The sequence below is a fragment of the Serinus canaria genome, chromosome 3 (genome assembly GCF_022539315.1).
Source record: "Serinus canaria isolate serCan28SL12 chromosome 3, serCan2020, whole genome shotgun sequence".
Taxonomy (NCBI): Eukaryota; Metazoa; Chordata; class Aves; order Passeriformes; family Fringillidae; genus Serinus; species Serinus canaria.
In genome coordinates this window covers 85,007,944-85,031,289 of record NC_066316.1, presented here as the reverse complement: position 1 = coordinate 85,031,289, position 23,346 = coordinate 85,007,944, and the positions used below count along the sequence as shown (strand labels likewise).

The 23,346-nt window shown below is 34.0% G+C and overlaps 1 protein-coding gene and 1 long non-coding RNA gene across 2 annotated transcripts in view; both read left to right on the top strand.

Moving 5' to 3' along the window:
- The window catches only part of LOC127059378 (uncharacterized), a 768,519-nt gene that overhangs the window by 449,624 nt on the left and 295,549 nt on the right, over positions 1-23,346 (top strand). The gene's annotated exons all lie outside the window — the stretch shown is intronic.
- Positions 1-23,346, top strand: part of ADGRB3 (adhesion G protein-coupled receptor B3) — a 446,607-nt gene that overhangs the window by 265,845 nt on the left and 157,416 nt on the right. Inside the window, exons 15-16 of the mRNA XM_050972295.1 lie at positions 177-279; positions 6,146-6,189. Of these exons, the coding sequence (XP_050828252.1) occupies positions 177-279; positions 6,146-6,189 (147 nt within the window). The remainder of the gene's footprint in view (positions 1-176; positions 280-6,145; positions 6,190-23,346) is intronic.

Sequence of the window (23,346 nt, the reverse complement as noted above, 5' to 3'; positions counted from 1 at the left end):
GTGTTGAGTACAGATGGAAATAAGTGTTTTCACCACTTTCAACAAATTATATTCTTCCTTAATATCTGTCAACTAAAGTCACAGGAAACACCTGATGAAATCCTAGGATGTAGTATTAGAAGTCTCATTTAACCTTATGAACACTTAAATTTTCCATTTTTTGCATTTTCTTACAGGAATTTTACAGTTGTTAATTCAAAAATCATTGTTGTTACTATACGACCTGAGCCTAAAACTACAGATTCTTTCCTGGAGATAGAACTGGCCCACCTGTCTAATGTAAGTACACAGATAGTTGATATGCTTTTACAAGAGTATTTGTCAGATCACATGAGAGAAAAGTGGTGTTGTTTTAAATATCAGGTAATAAAAAGCAGTTTAACTTCTAAAATTTAAGCCCAGGAACAGTGTAACCATCTTTGAAAGGAATGTGTGCTTATTTCATACATCCATATAAACAAAACAAAATTAATTCCTGTTTTGTGAATGTTGAGGGGTTTTGTTAAACAGCAATTTCTAGTGAATAGTTTCCATTAAATGAAATCATGGTTACAATTGAAAATGTATTATTGTACTGCCTACTCAACCTTTTGTTCCCTGCATAGGTCATAGAGCAATAATACTTCTTCAGACCCTTTCTTCCTTTCTTTCATTATTTTACGCAAGCCAGTTTTTACTGTAGTGTACTGAAAAAATGCTTGGGTTCCAATTTAGCTTACAGTCCTCATAAATGCCTGAGATTTTTTGGGCAACCATTTAAATTCTATACATTTCAGACTTTAATTTCACATTAGAAGGTTATAAATGGGAAAAAAAAAAGACTTTATTTCCAAATATATGAAGAAGTAAGGATTTTTTTCTATCTGTTTTTAGCAGTCTCCCAGTGCTCACAGGGAGAATAAAATACATCTTTTGTGGAAAATTTTTGTCATATACTATACTGGGAAAATAATGTTAAAGAGCAAGCATGGGGCTAATTTATGTGAAGGCACAATATATAAACTCTCTCTGTTTATGTTGTTAAGAGCTAGCATTTGCTTTGAATAAAGTCATAAAGATTCAGTTAGAAAAGGCAGTTATTCAAGCTTTTGAAAATAGCATTGGTATGCAAAAATCTTTAAAGCTGTAATTTTTAAGTTCACACCAGTTAATCAAGTGGTCATAGAGATATAATTCACCTAGAGAAGTTCCAAATATTTCATTCAGTAGCAAAATTTAAGTAGTGAGTCTGGTCAAAAGTATGAAGAAAACTTTTTGAACTCAAGATATTCCATTAACATTTTACTCAAGGTTAGAAAAAACAATTTTGCCATCAATGGTCATTATGACCTGCCATTCCCAGAAAAATACCAATGCAAAGAACATCTTAATGACAGTTTGGCAGAGAAAAAGGAACAGAAGAACATAAGCTGAGCTGACTCATTACCTTTCAACAACATTAAAAGTGTATTGATGAAGAATTGTGTTAATTTGGGGTTTTATGGTCCTCTCTTTCAATTTATTTATAAGATGGTTTAGGACATGTAGATGTCACTTTCTGTTTTGTTTTATTTTCTTTCAAACCTAAATTACATTGTCTGTATTTAGAGAAACATAACTTTAACATAACTTTAGTTTCTGTCAGATATTTACTAAAGATATTACAAAATATTTGCTGAAGTAAACACAAATTAATTATATACATCAGGGGAAAAATCAGACTACTTATTTTGATTTTACTAAAATCATTATTAAGAAGAATTTATGGTAATCTTCAATGCTAGATTTTATAATCAATTATTTTAACAATGATTGAGGGGGTATTACACACATTGCAGAATATGACACATATTTTGAAGCTGAAATCACCTCTTGCAAAAGTAACAGGTAATGTGGCATGAGGGGTAACAGGTAAGAAAAAAAATCTCATTAATTTGATCACCTGCAAGAAAAGAAGTTTTAAAATTATATAAGAATACTCATAAGCAATGTATCAGCATTGAAAATATTTCTAGACCAAACACAAGCTAATAAAACAAGCACAGCACAGGCAAGAATAGACTAATAAAAGGTTGACCTGCTCACCCCAGAAGGGGAAATTCTGCAAAATTCTTAGAGAGCCCTTTCTTATTCTGCTTTTTTTTATCAGTCCCTTTGATTAATTTCCAGAGCAAATTTTTGCCAAGTTTTAAAGACTTAGAAATTAAACTTTATTTTTACAAAAGATCAGATTAGAGACACTGATTGTCACTTTGCTTTGGCAATCTTTCAGTAACAGAATATTAATTAATATTGTATGAGCTCGTGTCTTGACAAAGCAAAATGATAATAACCTTTCCAATACATATCAAATAGTTTCTCTTTTTTTGGTTCAGTTTTTGTCTTATAATATAATCCAGAGAAGCATCAAGTGCTTGGATCAAATTTTCATACATGCTATATTTATGTAGGATCTCAATCCATCTGAATATACAAGTTGGAGTGGCAGATACAATGACAATATATTGCTCCAGAAAATCTGTGAATACAAAATCTTTTATATAATTTTATTATCTTTAAACATTTTGTCACTTGTGTTTAAGACTTAGCCTTCATAATGGAACTTTTTTCCATAAATGGAAATAAACAAATAAGGCTGTAGATGCACAGAAATATTAATTTGTAAATTTGAGTATTCCTTTAGACAGAATCTAATTCTTCGCTGTAATTTTCTCAGCTGAAAGTAAGGATTTATTCTGGTATAATATATTTCCATAGAATGAGTTTTATGTACATACAGCAAGATAAAACCATTGTTAAAATATCTCTAATATTGGAACATTATATATTAATGGCTCACAGATTAAACATTATGTCAGTTAAATAGATTAATTTTTAAAGAGAAAATAAAATATGTTCTCTTTTATCTTTTTTTTTAATGTCTTAGTGTTATATTTGTTCTTTCCAAACCTTTTTTCTTACAAATGCTGTTCATTTTATTCAGAACAGTTTGTTTGCAAATTGATTTAATGATAATATTTTAAGCATTTTGTAGAGCATGCCTACTAGTACATAGGAGTATATCCACACATTTGTTCTTTCACCTCTTTATCTACTGACTAAATTAAGATATTATGAAAAAAGATGGGCAAATGGATCATTTAAAAAGAGTTAATATGGCTAATTAAAATCAGGGATAAAATACGAATTTATTCAAAATTTATAACAATATCTTCCTTTTTTTATCCAGTTTATTAACAAAACTGGAGGATTATCTTTTGGAGGAAGTGCAAACCCCAACTGCATGTGCTGTTTGAAATATATTGCATGGTATTTGGATTTGTAGATAAATACAAATATAACAGAGAGCTGACCTGAGTGTAATGTGGGTTGCAATGCATCATTGCTCAGTTGGTTAGAGCATTGTGCTAATAAAAAATACTACCAAGGCTGTGGGTTCAATCCCTATATGGCCATTCACTCAAGAGTTGGACTTGATGATCCTTGTGGACCCCTTTCAATTCAGAATATTCTGTGATCTGTGATTTAGAGAACGTGATATTTGGTCTTATAAACTGTGAACATGTAGAGGAATAGTGGCCACATTTTTCCAGTGGTTTGATTAAAGGGACACCAAAGCACCCTTTAAAAAAATGCATAACTCAAACAGAATCCTGTTTGCTCTAGACAGAATATGAGCTCTCACCTTCTGACAGCACAGAAGTTTACTCCGGGGCCACTGGAATAACGGGCCAGCAGTAGCAGAGGACAGGAAGCTTTCAATGTGACTGAAAACCCTGGCTACAAAACACAGTTGGCACAGTGCTGGAACGCTGTCAAAGTTGCCAATCACATCTCAAAAGTTCAGTTTTATATGCCAGACAGATATACATACACACACACTCACACACAGATGCCCATTTTTCAGATATCCAAATAATGTACTGTAGTGTATAAATCAATGCTACAGCAGTTGAAAACACTAATGAACAGTAGCTGCTTCCTTAGCTGCAGCTGAGAAATTAGCTGGTAAGAGCACTGCCATCACAGACAGCCATGGCTGTTGGGGGCAGCTCTGCAACAGCAGTGCAACACTGCCAAGAGGTACCCCAGAAAGGCTGTGAGAAAGGTAGCAACAGATTAAAAACACAGAAACAAGCTCTCTGTGGTCCCTGCAGTGCTTGAAGGGTATTTGATCAAGTATTGAAAGAGGAAGAAGTTCTGAAAGGGTTCTGTGCCCTTGCAAGCTGCCGCTTCTGGTGGAGCAAACCCTCCCACAAGACTTCTTTGTAGAACAAGAGTAATATTTATTCTGCTTCCCATGTTTCTGCCTAATCTCTCATTAGTGACTGCAATGGCCAAACAAACTCTTCTTTTTCATTTGAATACATTTCAAAGAGAGAAAAGTGTGTGATCTAACAGCAATTTTATCATGTTTTCGTTTTCTGCAAAGGTTTTTATTCCCCTCTATTTTGTAGATTTCTTTATAATGGACTTTTTTTTGCTGAAAGTGTTTTTGTATTCATTCTATTTGCATTGTGAGAATAGCAAGGATGAACTGTATTATGTCCATTGCTGAGAAAGACAAGTCTTAGATCTGAGAGATGCAGAGCCTAACTATGATGCAGCTATGGAAGTATGCAGCTACAGAAGTATGTTTAATATGAGTATAGCTGTATCAGATTTTAAGTAAAACTTCTTCACCTAGATTTACTATACAAATTAATACTCTTTTTAAAATTACATTTTAAAGAAAATTTAATTCTGCTCTGATATTCTTTTGTTCCTAATTCTTATCCTTCTATCTCTTAGTCCATCAATGTATCTGAAAGCTCCTGGCAAGTGATGCAGGACCTGGTCTCTGAATCTCAATTACCCTGTTATCCACTGCTTTGTCCTGTGCCCTCTTCCCTTTCCTCTTCTTTATATTATAAATACTTCAGGGGATGGAGCATCCTTTATTTATGTTTGTACAGTGCTATGTAAATATAAAGTGCCATAAGTATATGTTGGTTTTAAATATTTATATTCTACTCATAAAATTCAATGCAGTCAGCAAAATACTGAAGTAGAGATTCAAAAATTCCCTAAATGCCTCTCTCACAAGCACCTCCAGAAGGACCTTTTTTATCTTTGACAAAGAGGTAGATGGAATAATTTAAATATTTAATAGATTTTTACTTTACAGGTTGCCAGGTTTTTCTATAAATAAATCATTTTTAAGAATAAAATATTAAGGTATGCTTTGTTTATATGAAAGTACTTTTATATCTACTGCATGTACTGTTCACTATCATTGACATCCAAAAATAGTGAATTCCACCTGTTTCTTCAAATCACTTATCATTTTTAAAAATATATTTTACTCCAAATTTTATATAAATTTTATGTAGTTATGACTCCTGGGAACATCTAATGCTTATGGTGAATAGGAATATAGCTTAGCAGTTTTGAGTACTTCTAAGTCAATCTGAGTGAATTTTTGTTACACTTCCTAGGCAAAAAAATAAACATGAATCATTTTATAGATTTTTAAATTTTTCAAAAAGTTCTAAATTGTTCAGTGATTTGTAATAAAAATCTTGATTCCTATTCTGTTCTAAATCAAATCAGAAATCTTCCACGGACTTTGAAGAGATGGGAGCCAGTATTGTAATGCTCCACCACAAACAAAAAAAACCTTTATATTTTGAGCAAAACCTCTGCTGATTGAGAACCTAATTGACAAAACCTTTGGACACTGAATGTAGGGCCTGTGAATCTGAAATCCCAGCCTCAAGACATTTTGCCCAACAGATGCTTAAAGTTTTTAAAACCATTACTGATTTTGACATCCAAGTTCCTAAGGGGTCTAAAGTTCTTCCTCTAAAACACCAGAAATGTTCAGTCAGGTCTCTTAACAGATTAACTATTATCTCATATTTTACTTCCACCAGGATACATCAAATAGACAACTTTATGCTTTCCTTATCTAAGCAGAGAATGCACACATACTCTGCTCTGAGGTTCTAGTGCCTTCAAAATATCCTATAAGAATTAACCTTAAGCTATTGCCATTTCAGTGTCATCAGTTCATCAGAGTATGAGGATGATCTTGTTGGAGGAGACCCAAACAAATTTTTTAGGTCAAGCATGACAAATATTTTTGCATACAGGTAACTAATAGATCTGTTTGTTTTCTTCTTAGGGAACACTGAATCCCTACTGTGTGCTGTGGGATGATTCAAGAATGTAAGTGACAGATTTTCAGATTTTTGCTTCTATTGCTATAGCTCATATATTTTAAAGTACCTAACAATATTTAAATAGTTGCTCAGTAAATGGGATGATACAAGGGCAGAGAAAGTGAACCTTTGACAGACTGGAAGTACTGAATTCTTCAGTCACTTGGCTTCCTTTATGCAGATATAAAAACTGAAATTTTGCAATATCTCACCAGAAAGAGACCATTCACATAGTAATTTTAATTTGCTTTTTCAAGGTTAAAATTAGAGTGGCTAAGGACTGTAGTTCCTTCATGGTAGTTGCTGGGCAACAGGCAAGTGGGTAAACGAGACAACTAAGACTCCCATTTCTATTACTGTAGAGAGAAATACAATTTTCAAGTGTGATGATCCCCACAGCAATCTTCATTTTGGTTGGTTCAAATTTTCATTTAAGTTTATTAAAATAATAGCTGTATACTAAGCAGTGAAATCTTACTTTTTGTATTCTACATTTTTTAGTGTTTCCCTTCTATAGCAAAAATAAAATGTTGCTCTAAGAAAGCAAATTGGTAAAATCCAGTTGTGGTTTAAAATTGATCCCAAGTTTGTGCAGTTGTAATTTGCTGCATTAATCTTTCACAGTAAATTTCCCATTAAGGTCAAGGTGAACTTTGCATCAATGCAGATTAAGTGTTTCAAGAAGGATCCCTAGATGGTTGCCATGTTATTGTTTTTTAAAGATGATGTTGTACTTCTTATCGAGGTATATTATATATCTTATAATACAGACTAATCTGTAGTGTTAGCATTGCATGATTTTTGTGATTTTGTGAGCATTTTTATCCTTGAGCTTGGATTTACATCAGCACACTGATGGCTGAGAAACAACATTATAGTACAGATATGTGAAAATTTGGACATGATACTAGAAATCTTTCCACATACCAGTGCTACCATGGTCTGTGCCTCTGCAAAGAATCATAATACCATTATTTGCCAGTAACATCATAGTATTCAAATTCCATTTAATCTGTGAAATAAAGTACACACTTCATATTATGCATTATTGGGAGCACACGAAATGCAAAAGATTTGGACCGCATTCTTTGTTTTCTCTTCACAGTATTTTGCTTATACAGGAGTGATACATTGTTTTGCTTATAATTTTTTGTATGGGTTACTTTCAGTACTGTGTATCTAGAGCACATGCTCTGATGTCACTGTTCCAGTCCAGAATATCACAGGCATATTTGAGAGTAATTAGACTGCTAAAAAAAAACCCCAACTCCATGCCGCATATTTAACAATGTGAATAAAATATTTTATTCAGGTATTTGGGTGGAATGTGTGAAATAGTTGCAAACAAATGCATTTTGTGCTTGCCACTTGTTTTGCATTTCTCTTAGTATTTTTTATGGAGAAGTTCAGTGCTACGTATATGTACTGCTTTCAATATGAATCTAGATTGAAAAAAAAATTGTGAAACATCTAAAATTTACATAAAGCTTACATAAAATAGTCTGAGGTTTTGAGGGAGAAACATGTGCTTTTGTGTTCTGAAGGATATCTTTTCTAGGCATATTATTTAATATTAGCTATTGAATATGTTAGAAAATAGGAAAACTGGGGGTGTTCTTGGAGATTTGTCCATTTTTTAAAGTGATATGAGCCCTGAAATATTCCCAATAAGATGTGATGCAGCAAGGTCTACATGGACACCAGTGAAGATTGTGTTGAAAATGTATGTGTGATATTTTTTGAGACTATGACATTATCTCTTATCAGAATGTGCAAGAGCAAGAGCAAACTTCTACTTTTTTCATCCATCCCTTTGGAGAATATTTCTTCTCTTAGTTTATTCAAAATTTATTTTCATAGTTTTTGTTATTTTGTTTCTTTTTCCATTTGGACCATTTTATTTGTATTTGGTCAGGAATATTTCAGAATTTGTGCTTTGTGAGTTTTAAATTATGAAAGCTCTATAATGCTGAGTCAGTTTCTATCATTTATAAATCTAAACAAATAAATATGTAGAGGACTATAGAATTAGTTAGGTGCTCTTGATTATGTTGGGTTCGTGGTGGCTTGGTTTTCTTTTATTTTTCTTTTTTTTTTAAGTCTCAGGAATTAGTTATCTTCACCAGCAGGCAACTGGATTTGATGGATTAATGGCCTAATTCACATTGCAAATCCTACAGAGCTGTGATGTACTCATGTCCTTCCAAACGGGATAATTTTTGCATAACCAAGATTTGGCAAGCATTTTGGAGTAAACCCAAGAAAAGTAGCCTGCTTTAGTTGAGGGTGCTTAACTAATCAATAGTCTGTCATGAGTCAGGTGTTTTAAATTAAGTGGTTTTCAGATGAAAACTGTGTTTGCTTTTATCATTGGTATCCAGCCAGCAACAACCTCTAATGGGTTTTTCCACCTTTTTAGCCACTTCTCCCACACCTTTATCTGCATTGGAAATTCACATTTGGTAAATTATACTCTCTCCACTGATCTTGTCAGTTTAATACTTCTCCATCAGCAAGGAAGGCTTTATCTGGATTTTGGACATGCTTTTCAGAAAATTGAATAATGACTACAGTTGTCTGACTTCCATCCTCGAAAAAAGTTCTTGATCTCTGAGATGTTTAATCATACCAAATCATCAAACCTTTTCTACTGCCATTGCTATCTGTGAAAATTCTGTCATCCTAACTTTGGTAAAAGTAGTTTTCATCCATTCTTTCTATGCAATTTGGTGATTCTTCCCTCTGATTATGTTTTATAAGGCTTCCCATATATCAAGCTGGCAGCCTTGTGCCCCTTTTGTAGGCATCCAGTCAAATATGTGTACAATATCCAGACAGTGAAACTAAAGAACAAAATAATATGTCATGTATTAAACTCAATCCAATAATGCAACATTTTATTTCAGTTTATTATCCCAAAATATAGAGCACATCGCTCTGTGCTGATTGAAACCAGGCTTTTTTATGATTTCTAGAGCTTCCTTTGATACTTCCAGCTTCCCTGCACAAAGCTGGTAGCATCAGTTGTGTGTAAGTGGTGATTTTTCCCCCTCAGAAATGAGTGTTAACTTCACCTACTCATTTCAGAAAATGTATTCAGATGTTGCCTTCAGTAAAACCTCAGGATCCTGAAAGCTTCTCCATCTAGTTCATACAAAAATTCTTGAAATATTTTTACTTAACATTCTAAGGAGAAACAATTCAGTTCCTTAAACCAACTAACCAAAAAAATCAAAAAGAGTTGTGTCTTTTCTCTTTCCATTATCTAGCATGAGCAAACAATCCCTGCTGTCAGGAACTGATTGTGATACATTAGTTCAAGAGTCTCAGTCCACAAAGAGAAGGAAAAGGAGTTGGTCAGGTACTAGCACTGACTTTCCTACCCTACAGAACTGATTTTAACGATTTTAAGATGAAACAAAACTTGAAAGCTTTTCCTTTGTCCTTCCTCGCTTTCTGGAAAGGAAAACAAGAAAGGATAGGTAGACAGCAAACACACTCTCAACCAACAGTTGGGTCATCTGTCCTGGCTGTGTCTCCTCCCAGCCTCCCAAACACTCCCAGCCTTCTCACCAGCATGGCAGCATGAAAAGCAGAAAACACCTTGGCTCTGTGTAAGCCCTGCTCAGCAATAACAAAAACATCTCTATATTATCAACCCTGTGTTCTGACCAAATCCAAAACATAACTCCATAGTAGCCCCTGTGAAGACAATTAATTCTATCCCAGTCAAAAGGAGCACAATGGATCTCTAGCATCTATGAAAATTTGGCCTGACAAAATCAGGCCTAACTATTTGTCTTAGAGGACCCAGCCCCTGGAATCTTGAACCAGGAGCAGAATTCAGAACACAGTAGGAGGTTGGAAAGGTGCCACAGTACTGAATGTGGGAAGTACCTCCCTCACATGCAACCCTCAGCTAACACCACTGCAGTGAGGGCATGGAAAGTGGGGTAGATGTGTGGGGCCACAGAGAGGAAGTGATATCTCCCATGGCAGTTTCTAGAGTCTCCAACTGATTAGCAAAATAGTGCAGCTGGTGTTTGTTCTTTTAGAAATGTGTTGGACATAATGCGGGCACATGTGCTCTCCACAGGACAGAGTCAGTTGTTAACTAATGTGCTCCACATCTGTATGCAGTGCAACATGACATCTCACAGCACTGGGTAAGGAAAGGGCTTTAGTATTCTGATGCTCTCTCTGCCAGTTGCTGCAGAAGGGTGTTATAGCAGTATGACAGCATTTTATTTGACCATATGTGTGCTCATAATAGTTTGTGCCTGCTGACTATACAGTTGGAAGAAGTACAATGCAATTAGCTGAAATTTTTAATATTGTAAGAATTTTGACCTGGTTCAGTTTCAGATTAGGATAAGTGGTACATCTGCTCTATTTTTTTCCATATTGCTATGCAAGTTTCCATGGGCAGGGGCTTAGATTTTCTACCCTTAAGCTATATGAAAGAAAGAATACCCAAAAATGCAAAATGACAAAATGCATACATTTATCTAATTTTTATTACACTCGAGACATATTTTAGCATCCTCTATTAAAGAGGGTTAAAAAAAGTTTACAATTACTTTTTTTAAATTATCCCCTACGGCTTTTAATTATTTTTCTCCCATTGTTCCTGGATACAACTCTGGAGATACAGTCCATCAAAGGAATTCTTCAATACCAATAAAGGAGAGTCTACCAGCTAATTTTCTGCAACTCAGCTTTTCAATATAAGCTTCTATGCATGCCATCAAACAACATCTGCGTTTTGTTGCCCAGTGGTAAAATTTACAGGGAACACCGATCTGCTATGTCACTCTTCTGTCTACTTTGATTTTTAAAACTAGCACAATGGACCACTAAAGGTTTAGGCTTTTTTTTTTTTTTTTTTTTTTTTGTCCTAGCCTTCAGACCTTTGAAAATAGGTTTGACAACTCTTAATAACTTTTTTCAAAATGTGTCAAACTAATCATTGAATCATTAGAATATCCTAAGTCAGAATTTTCTTCTGAAAATTTTAATAGTAACCTCTCCTTACTTTGTTACTTCACAGTCATATTGCTTTTGTCCCCAGAAAGTTATTGAGGAAGTTGAATGACAGGACGTATAGTTTGGCAGTACATGCCAGATAAAGCTTTGCTTCTTCCAATGACTGCAGTCAGTCTTGTTGGCCCAGCTTTACAGTCAGACTTTACTCCTGGCACATTTTTCAAGGCAGAAAATTCTCTTTCTATGTTAGTTTCTATGCTTATGTTCATTAATGAAGTTGAAAGATGAATGCCTCCTGGAACACCTGTTTTTATGAAGAACTTTCCATACTGGAACCTGTGTAACAGCACACTACACACTGTATTCCTGATAGTCCTGCATAAAGACTTGGAAGACTTTACAGAATCATGTTCTTTTTCATTAAAACAGTATGAGAGGAAAAACCTGATCCAAACTCCTTTGCAGACAACCAAAAGGCTTTGACTGATTTGAATCAGATCAGATCAAGAGGAGAACCATGCAAGCCATGCAAGACCTAAATTTATTTTTTTTTAATTCACAAACTGCGAAGATTATACTGTAATGTAGAAAATTAATTCTGAAATATTGTACAATATAAATGGAGTTTCTTTATGTTGAAAAAGAGTCAGACCAAAATTTTCTCTGCTTAAGTCACACAAAATGAATCAGTATATATGGGAGGAATTTATAATTTAGTACTTTTTTTATAACACTGCTCTTCACTAACACCTACACGGCCATGAACAGAGCTTACATGGTGTGCTGAGACTTATAACAAAAAAAAAAAGAAATCAAATTAATTCTCACTAGTAAGTTCACTTTTTAATTTTTACTGGGTGATTAATCAACTCCATTTGTTGAGAATTCAATTGCTCTTTGTTGCTGTTATGTAAATGTAGATTTTTCACAAACTAAAAATAGTGGTTTCTTGCAATATCAGGCAATTTAAATTCTGGACTGTAACTAAAAAGAGCCAGTGATTCTATTTTCATAATCAAATTTAGAAATTACAATTGGACTTTTGACAGATTTTTATTGTATAATTAGGGCAAAAGATAATTGAGCAGTTTGAATAAACTTCACTGCAGAAAAAAAGTCAGTCATAATTTGGTTTTGTATCTAAGTTTCCAGAAAAATTAATGAATCTAACAAAGTCAAATAAAGTGCAATTGTTTTTTCCTAATAAAACTTCACCGAGAAATGCAAAAAACAGGATCTGGAGATCCACCATGGTGCTGGCCTTGGGCTGACTTTTAGGAAAACACAATGTGTACCAAATAGCACAGCTTCCAAAAGTGCAAAATAGCACAATTGCAACTGCAGAAGTTTAGCAACCCTTCTCATTTATGTCATGTACCTCTTAAAGGTTTTTACACTTGCAAACTTAAAACCAATTCAACACAGAGGTTCATACCATCCTCCCTGGTTTACAGATAGGAGAAACTGGAGCATGATGAAAGCAAAGCTGTTCATCCAAGTTCTCTCATGGTAGAGTTCCAAATTCCTGAGTCCTATGTGACAATGTTCCCTACCTGTTCTCAAAGCCAATATCATTCTCCTGCCATGAAGCAGATCTCTGAAGCTTAAACAGTTTCATAATGCTATTTCTCTTTTTTCTCATTCATTCTGATGATCTCATGACTGTGGTCTGTTATAGAGAATTTAGCTCTGTTTATCCAACAGAAGTAATGCAGAAGCACTAAAGGTCCTTTTATTATACCATCATTAAATAAAAAAAAAAACCTGCTTGTGCCACCATAGAAGATTAATAATCTGGGGAATATTTGCTTGTCCATGTGAGAAGAGCTGTGCACCTGTTCCTTTGAAAATAGGGGTACAGATCATGTGCATAAAATTGATTTTAAGTAAATCATATCATTTATTGCTCTTAAATATATTTGCTGTCAGTGAAAAAAAAACCAACAAAAAAAGCCCAACAAAACAGAACTGCAACTGGAATAAATATAGTTAGTTTTAGTAATATGATAAGAAAAATACAATATCATATAATGTATTTTTTTAACATTTGCAGAGTGTAGGTTTGCTTGTCTTTACTTGAAAATGTGTACGTCTAATTCTCCTGAATTGCTAAGTATTACCTCTGGTAAATCAAACATCATGTAATTCATTGAAGTCTGGTCTGTTGTACTACAAGTGTTTTTTGGCAAAATGACCTTAAATAAATATCTGAAATTATGTTTCAAAATTCATCTTAGAGGTCATCTTCCAAACCTATCAGTTGTTCTTGAATTGGCAGCAATGAAATTGTATCTCTGCCTGATAAAAGTGTAAAACTACATCAAAACCAGTCAAATACGTGTCCAGTGTAAATCTGCCATGTATTAGCAATCACTATCACAAATATATATGTTCTAATGCTGTATCAGCATCTCACTGACCTCTCAGGTGTCTTCACACATAATTAATTTTTGCAGAATCTCTGAGCCAAAGTTGAGTAAAATGAGCAGATTCAGTTAAATCTCTTCCTGGACCAGTCACTAGAGGGAAGCAAAGACCTTCACGTGCCTGTTCATGACGTCAATCAATTTGTATGTCCTCACTGACAAAATCTGGTCAGTATTCAATCTAAAAAAATTTTAAAGGCTTATTTGGTAAAAAATAACCCTTCCAAAAAAACAAAACAAAACAAAAAAATTCTGTATGGTTTATTTACAGAGGCCATTTTCGTTAAAATATAGAGTTGTTTTTGTGAGTCATGTTTTCAGAATTTGAATCTAGACAAGAAATTCAGTGTAGAGTGGATAGATAAGACAGGTTTAAGATTTTCAGGCTTTGAAGCATCCCAATATTCAGAAAAATACACTGAAATATTAGTAAAGTGGTAGCTATGCACTTGCATCATGTTACAAAATCTACAATAAAATATACAATTTTCTTTATCTCTTTTTGTTGATTCTCCCTTAGTAATCCATGCTTCCATGCAATTTTTTTTTTCCTGTGATACTTAAAATCTCATCCTGTATAAGCAGTTCTTCGGTATATACCAGATAGATCAAAAGAACATCAAGTCATTAAACAAGACTACTTCATCATGCACTCTGTTTCAGCACAGAGAAAGCATAACATGTGTATGTATCAACTCATATTTATCTTAGAATTTATGACAGATTATATATAGAGGAGGTTTACCATATACTATATTTTTACTGTAGTTAATTCAACCCAGTTCTACTTAGTGAGGATGCAACTCAACTTACCATTCTCTCCCATGAGCTAGGCTGGTTTAATTCCTTTAAAACAGAAACATTTGAGGGCAATGTTGCATTTGATGAAGTGACCTTTGATTAAAGGAATATATCTGATATGAATTGAATTAGCCATAAAATTGACGTGACCAGAAACAAGGATAAAAATAATGTTTGTGGGTTTATCAATTTAAATTCTAAATTATTTAAAGATTGCAGGGATAATATTTGTACAACTTATCCATTTGAACAGAAGCTCTTTTATTAAGCTTAAGCTGTGCAGGGTGGCCAGACCTTAATGAGAATAATACAAATGTATACCAGGATTTAAGCGAGTTTAAATGGGAGGTAATATGCTAGATGAAGAGCTCAGAGCAAAGCAATTTCACAGAAAAGCCAAAACTGTTGTGTTGAATAGCTGTTAGATTATGGCTAAATAGATTTTTAGCTGAAAGCATGGTGCAGTTGTGATGGTTTTTTAATGTTATCATCATCTTCTCTGATAATGTTGAGTAAGAGGAATTTCCTGTATAGCTAGTTAACAAAATGTAATATACATATACATTCAAGTGCATGTGCTGGGAATAACATTCTGCAATGCTATTATTTAAAGTAATAAGGAATAACATTCTGCAATGCTATTATTTAAAGTAATCGAGTATGTAATATAATTCTAAATTTCACAGGCTACAGTTATAATTCTTGATGCTACATGTTATCCTAATGATGCAATTTATAGTGGTTGTCTTTTCTGTTCTATCTATCCATAACTATGGAAGCAAAGCAAAATATCTTTGCATGTAACAAAAAACATGCATCAAAATGCCATCATGTGACTATCAGTTTTTGACTTAACATGAATATGATACTGGTGTCAAGTTTACTAATAGATCCTTAGATGGCCCAGGCTTAAAAATGGATTTGGAAAATAGAACTAGAACCACACCACAGGTATTGACACAAATCCAGGAGTCATTCCATCAACATGAATGGCAATAATTAAGGGATTGCATATACTGGTATGTAGAGCAACAGAGAACTAGAAAAATAGGATCACTGCTTATAATGAATCTGGTATATTTGTATGCTTAGCCTGTAAAGAGTACATTATTTCAACCAGACTTAAAATCTTTAGGGTTATACTTAGTCACAATTGCTATATTGACTGAAATATAGAGCTATTAAATGTCTTTTTTAAACATCGGTGTGTACTTCTTTGATACCTGCTCAATTTAAACGGTTATTCACAAAAATAAGCTGTGGTTTTAATACATCAAAGTAGCTTAAAAGGTAAATATATAAAGTATGAGATAATAACACAAACAAAGATGCTTAAAACAAAAAAGGATTATTTCATTTGCAGAACTTCTGATTGCATTTAGCCAATATAGTGCCCTGCAGCTAGTAGAGAAATTCTTAAAAGAGAAGAAGAGTCAGCAGAATTCAGGAAGCAGTCTAATCCCTTTTTAAGCAGTTTATACTTTAAAAGTTGTAGCATGTACAGGAAAGAGTGGATAGTATCTCTTTTTATGCCTATCACATCTTCAGCTGATTCTTCCCCTCCCTCCCACTTTTTCTTGTAAGTGGACAAACATCTGATGTTTTAGGTACACAAGTTGTGTGTGTGCTTACGCACATACTTCTTCATTCCATGTACACACAGAGATTAAAATCTTTGAGGAATAAAGCATGAAAAAATATTTACCACCACCCCTTCAAGAAGTACAATTAAAAATATTAAACATCCATTTCTTTATTTTATTATGCAGCAAACATACTCTGAATTCTGCAATGTATATTTATCTGATGTCAGGTTCTACATGCTCTCAATGTAATTTATATTGGAGAACATATACTGATCTTAAATTAGGTAATAAATGCCTCTGTATATTGCCTCTGCTTTGTTGCAAATGCTAGAGAAAAGTGATGCTAAATCTACAAAACCACCTGCTTTTCTCTCTTTGTCTATCTATATATCTCTTTGTTTATCATGTGTCTATCATCAGTCCATCTTTCCTTACTTACTTTGCCTGTGCAGTTGACTGTTAGGGTATGTTTTATTTTTGTTTTTTTCATCTGAAGCAGACTATTCTGCCCTCATATTTTTGTAACTGATTTACACAAGAAAAACATGATTAGACATGACATTCTTTTCCTCTGAGGCCCTTCTAGTAGACAGAAAAAATTTCATCACAGTCAAGGAAATACATGGATTTTTAAATATCATAGTGAGTCAGTGTTTCAGCCAAAATTAGAGAATAAGTTGCCCTTAGGTCAACAACCCTATGACCTAGCCACCAGAATTATCTGTCTTTCTTTAGTCTAGAATATGTCTAGCACTTGTGAAAGGACCCATGTGATCCTGGATTGATTCTCACCTTCCTGCAAAAATAGAAACATCTCTTGTGTGTCATTTTAAGGAGTCATGAAAGACTAGTGTGTAGATGCACAGCTATCTAAGAATGATGAGACAAGATGAAATCCCAGACAAAATCCATCTCAATCTCTGGAAAACACAGAAGTTGCTTGTTCAGACAGTTGTGAGGAAGAGCCAGAGAGAATTGGGAGTGAGGTGAGAAGGCATTTGCTCACACATTCTGCTGTGAATGGAGTTTTTATAGATACTGGGCATTCTATTTTAGAGATACCCTTCTGTTACAACCTCTTCGTGCCACTGGCAGCTCAAACTATTATCCAAATGTCATTTTATAACCTATACAACTAATGTTCCTTTTGGTTTGGCTAGACCTTTACCTTTTTTGTTTACTTTGATTAATCCAATTGTTTCTGAGAAAATAAATATCACAAAACCAAGGAAAATCCAGGTCAATACTCTGGGGAAGTGAATAATTTTTTTTTTTTTTTTTGTATTATTTGTATTTGATTTTGAAGTATAGGTCATCAGTGGTCAACTTTAAAGCTGATACTTGTAATAATTTCTCTTCTGGATTTCTTTTCTGTTCAGTTTTGTGGAAGAGAAGGTATTTTTTGGATATGTAATGTGTTTCAATAGGCCTTAAATGTAAGGCTTAATATTAAAGGTTCAGTTTAGATACCCTAATACAAGCATGTAGAACAATTTCAGGATATATGTACAGTAGATAAGTGAAAATACACCTTCAAAGCAGGGGAAGGCACTGGAAGACTTCTTTAGTCGTACTTTAGTAGTCCTTCTTTGGTAGGAAATTTATCAATTGCTAACAGCAGAATTAATTGCATAATTGACAAAACACTCAGATGTTTATAGCTGCAAGTGCCTCTCTCATGGGGCACTATATACAAGTAGTGTCCTCTAGGCCTGTAGACTGTACTGGCAAGATGTCCTTTGACTAATGGAAACTTAAAAATTTTACATACCTATAGGTACTTATACTTTAAAGTTTCAATACCAGACTGAATTCTTCACTATATATAAATCTCTACCTCAGCATGTGGATTTTCAAATTTTGTCCTTGGGAACACATACTTTTAATAAAGAGATAAGAATGACCTTTTGTAAAATAACCCACAGTCAAAGTTTTTGTGGAGTACTAGGGATTCTCACAGTTTTTTCTTTCCAGAAGATAGCCCTGACCATCAGACTACAAATAATGATATCATAAAGCTGTGTAAAAATAATAAGCATAATTTAAAATATGGAATATATGCTGTTGACATTGAACTTACAAAACCAGGTGTAGAAGAAAGAGGTTCAGAAATAAATTAACATGCTACATCATTAGTTTTTAGAGATAGACATTTTCCAACTTTGTAAATTCATTGTAAAGGACATAGTGACAACCAGTAACTTTATGAAGGAATTGTCCTCCAAAGGCAGCATACAAAATAGCCATATCTTGTCAGAGGACAGGCAATGCATTCAGTAAAGTTAATATTGGAAATATGAAATCAATTTGATAGGCATTTTTGAATTAAATAAAAGGAGAAATGAGTCCTCATAAGGAATAAGGCATGCTCTGAAACATAATGTCTAATTTCTAATACATAGTTTGTAGTGAGAATGAGGATATAACAAAATAATGCTTTCCCTTCTCTCCACACTTGGGTAAGATACTAAAAAATGTACATTTGTGATCCTACAATCTTGATTGTGATCCCAATATCATTTTGAGGCATTTTCTGCCCTGTTTACAAACCTATTTATGAAGTGAATGAACTTCTATGTATTATCATTCTTCCATCATGTTTTCACAGTTAAAAAGCAGAGATTAAAATGAAGTTGGATAAGTGGTACCCAGTCAATCCATAATTATTATAACAGCTGTTAATTTAAATGGTCTGATATTCACCATATTCTTGCATAACTTTTTGATACAATTGATATTGAACAAATTGTCCAGTATGTGTTTAAAAGCAAGCCATGTAGGTCCTATATTCTGTATTATTGAAGTGAGAACAAGCCTAGGATTTCATATATGTGACAACATTTTCATGGAGATTTTTTCTGGGTTGTTTTTCGTTTGGGTTTTTTTGGGTTTTTTTGTTTGTTTGTTTGTTTTGTTTTTTGTTTGGTTTGTTGGTTTTTGGTTTTTTTTTTTTGTACTGCAACACAACATTTTGTGTGGTTTTAGGTAGTTTTTCAGATTTTTTTTCAGATTTTAATTCCTGTCACAATGACTTTATACAGGCAAAGATTGACTCAGGTGAACACTTCTGGCTAAATGGTTCCTCTGCTGTATTTTTTAAATAATGAGATGATCTGACTTTTGTGAAGCAGAAAATCTAGTCTGATCCTGCATAGTGACACAAATAAAGAATACAAACTTCCCATTTTTTTTTAATACCAGTTATATTTCAATGGTTTTGATTGCCTCTCAGATCAGTTCCTAGAGGCTCAAACCTGCGAAATAACCTTGTTAACCTTTCTTAATTGAAGTTTACTCTAAAGCATAAAAGCTGTAGCTGAATGGCTGACATCACACTCCCCTTTCCCCTACCCACTGATATGGCACTGTTACTTTGTCATGTAAATTGAAATTAATTTTATAAGACAGCACTCACACCTACAAGTAGAACCCATTTAGGTGCAAACATCCTGGTTGCAGGGATTACCAATGTCAGCAAACAGGACTACATAGCAAGAAAACTAATTAACAATGAAACATGACCAGATGCATTATAAAAAGCCTTTAATGAATTGTGTCTTATAAATATTCCAAAACTGGTTTTCTCTACTATGCACTGAGTAATTGCTGTCATGTTTGGGGTTTGCTTGCTCTCAGTTCTCACGTCATATTTGAGTCTCTTCTTCAGTATGTTGTACAGGACATAAATTCTGATCATCATTAAATCACATTTTTATTACATTTTATGCATTCTTTCCAGAAGGATGTGTAAAAATAATGAAATTTTAGTCTGAGGGATATTTTGCCCTTTACAATAATGTAATCAGTGAAACGTGTAGAAACTCCCAGGCAGTTACTTGAGTGGTAAAAGGCAATGAATACCATGAGGGACATAATTCTTTCCAGAGGGAAAAAAGTTCTGGCTAACAAATAATATTTAATTTTTTTGCTCTTATGCATACAATCAGGTAACTTAGAGATATCTCTCTAAAGTTATTTTTATTTTAGCCTATGTGCTTTTTTTCCTCAATCTTCTGGGATAGTGACATATAAAGTAATTTTTTAGTCCTGCAGATAATGTTCCTTGTGTTTTCAACTTGCTCTCCACCTGGGTGAAAATGTTAGCATTTTTTACAAGTCCTATGTCAATGACGCTTGCATTTTTTTTCTATCAACTATGAGAAGAGCAGATTAGCCTCTACTGCTAATTTTTAGTGAAAAAATGTAAAAACCATAATATAGGATAATTCTATATAGCAGACATTCCAATTAGTTATGTAAGTAGGTTCATTATCGTCAATCTACGTGAGTTTAGTTTGATATCTGCACATTAAAGGAGCTTGTCTGTCAAATTATTGGCACTGATTGTCTACCTAAATTTAAGCTCCTGCTTTGTTGAACTGAAAGTTCTTTTTTCATTTATCTGCTGAAAGAAAACTTCAGTAGGTTGTTAAAGGCCACAGTACAACTGTAGCTAAATTTTAAAAGAAAGAAAATAGATATGTTTAATACCAAGTGTTCTCCTGTCTTAAAAAGGATTTGTCAGGTAAGAACAGTGAACAGTCATGCCATCCAAAAGTTTAGTAGTTTAAGTAGACATGAGTAGACCCAGCTTATAAAGAGATAGATTAATTTTTGATTTTGTTATAACTGAGATATGCTTAGACCGGAAAAAATAATTTGTAGTAGTCTTACTGACCATCTGACCATTGAAGTCTTCATCTTCTGTTTTGATTGTACATTTCCTTCCTCAATAAAACTCCAGGCAAGACATCTAGAAGCCCTTGAAAAAATTTAAATTCATCAATATATACAGGAGAGAATTTGATATACTGAAAACCTTTGTCCAAATAAGAGCAAAAGAAATAGAGCACTTTTCAGAAAAGAGAAAAACAGCCTGTTCTCACTATAAAACCTCAGCCAGAGAGCTGAAAGTCCAGTGGTGTCCTTTCTGCCAATCAATAATTCTTCCCATTGGAGTGAATTCACAGAATTGGTAAAGATGCACCAGAGCTGCACACCATAAAAGTGTGAAGCTGCACATTTTCTTTAGTTCACTCTCCCCAGCTGTAAGAGGTCTCTTGGTAAAAGAAGTACATGTGCAGCTAAGATGGTACTGATATGCTAGCCCTTGTGAGTGCCATTTTCAAAAGGAAAATAATTTCCACTTTAAAAATGAGAAATCTGAAGCCCAGATGTGCTTGTTGAACTTCAGCAGTGGTGAAAGAGTAAGAATTCAGAGGTAGACATTGAACCCATGACTTCTGAGTCCAAGTAAACTCTCAGGGGTTCTGTAGTGTCAATTGTACATAAGAAGTCCCTGAAGCAGGATTCCCAAACTTTCCAGAGAAGAGACATCATCATTTGGTTAGTATAGTCTGCCTATTTGTCATTTTCTGGCCCTATGAAAAATATATTTATATATTATATATATGCAGACTGCAGCAGGTTGTAAAAAGAATGATCTTCAATCCAGAATTTCCAGACTCAGAGTTAAGATGCTTGTGAACTCCTTCTGTCTGATGAGGACCTAATATCCAGGTCTCCCCTCTTTGAAGTAAAAGGTGTTTGGGACAACACTGCTTGTGTCTTTCTGGCAGCTTTATTTAAAAGAGAATGAGCCAGTTATCTGTACAACACTGTTACCTGTGAATGGAAAGTTTTTTCAGGTATCAATCCCTGTAGGTATGAACTAAGTGGAATTCTTAACATTTCACTTTGCAGTTTTTCTATTGATTCATTTATCTGTGTTTTATTCAAAGCTGCTGCAAATACTGTGCTCAAGCACCTAACTCTCCTATTCAATATTAAAAGAAACTTAAACACCTAACTCTCAGGTTTGTAAATTTTATTTTCAGTGCCCTGATTACCATGTTATTTAAACACATGGCTCTTTAACTCCTACCTCACAGCAACAGTTTCACTGGGCTAGAATCAGTCCAAATCTGCTGCAAATCAAGGATTTTCCTGCTAGGCATTTTGTGCCTTCTAAAAATCTGATTAAACTTGAAGACATTCTAATGTTTTAGTTCAGTTAGAAATTATTCTCATGTGTGACTTTCCCAATTCAGTTTCTCTTGAGACATCTCACCAGAGTATTAGATTAAGACTGATTATACACCTATCCTTATCTGAAATCTACAGGGGAGCAATGTTCAAGATCATCTCTAAGCTTGCACAATTGAAGTTGTCTTCAACATGGGATTAGAAATTTTTATATGCTTTGTTTCAAATTAAACTAGAAGTATTTAAGTCTTCCATCATATCTCCTCAAACCTTCTGGATTCTCCAATTTGTGCACAGAGAGATGCAAACTTCCAGAGGAAATATTTTGGTTTATATGTACTATTGTTTTCCTATTCTGTGTGGTTTTGAAAGTAAGGAGGAAAACCCTCCCTTTGAGAAGGGAAAATACTAAAACCAAGATGATTATAGTGGTGTTTAGTTTGGAAGATGGGTTTTTTTTCAATTTTTAGCCATTCTTGTGTGCATAAAAACAGCAACAAGTATGTGACTAATGGCAACATTTCAATGTTGGACTTGTGATGAACTGCAAAATAACACTTACAAAGAAGCATCCCACATTTTTCTATTTCTAGTTTCCTTGATTTTCCCATCCAGTGATCTGTAACATTGATCACAATATTTGGAGTATCACCACAGGTGCCAGCTATCTCCCAAGACATCTAGATGCAAAGGGAAAAATAATAATTATAAACTTTTTCTACATCTTGTCACTGCAGTGTACTGCAGTGTGGAATTGATATATTCTACACTACCTTCAGCTGCTGCTTTGGATACTGATAGCTGCCTAGTTGTGATAGAAACAGCTCAGCACAGGAAGCATAGATTTCTCTGATTCTGTAAACTAAAGTTTTTTTGGGAGCCATTATGTATTTGCTATAATGTGGCAAAGGAGCACTCTGACTAAAGTAATATGAATACCCTTTTTGGGGCCATTGTGATTTCTTAATTATATATGCTTATGACATCAGATTAAGACTATGATATATGAATAATATTAAGTACATATTTCAAGAAAATAATTTCATTCAGTATTTAACACTGAAAGAATAATGACTTACCTTGCTAAGTACTGCTAAAATAACTTACTATCTGCTTTTGTGTGCACACACTTTGCACTCGTGTTGGACATTTGGTATTTGTCTACGTGGGCTTTTTCTTTTGTTGCAGAGGGAGGTTTCCCAGTCAGAATGTCAATAGTTCTGTCAGTGCAAAAATGCAGGAGTGAGACTTGCCAAAGGAGGAGTCTGACTGCAGATGCTGCATGTGGACAATGAAATTGCCTACCTTCCTTTAGTCTTTGAGCCAGAGCAGCAGAAATGGAAGCAGTTTATAGAAAGATGTGAATTAGGACCCAAAAGT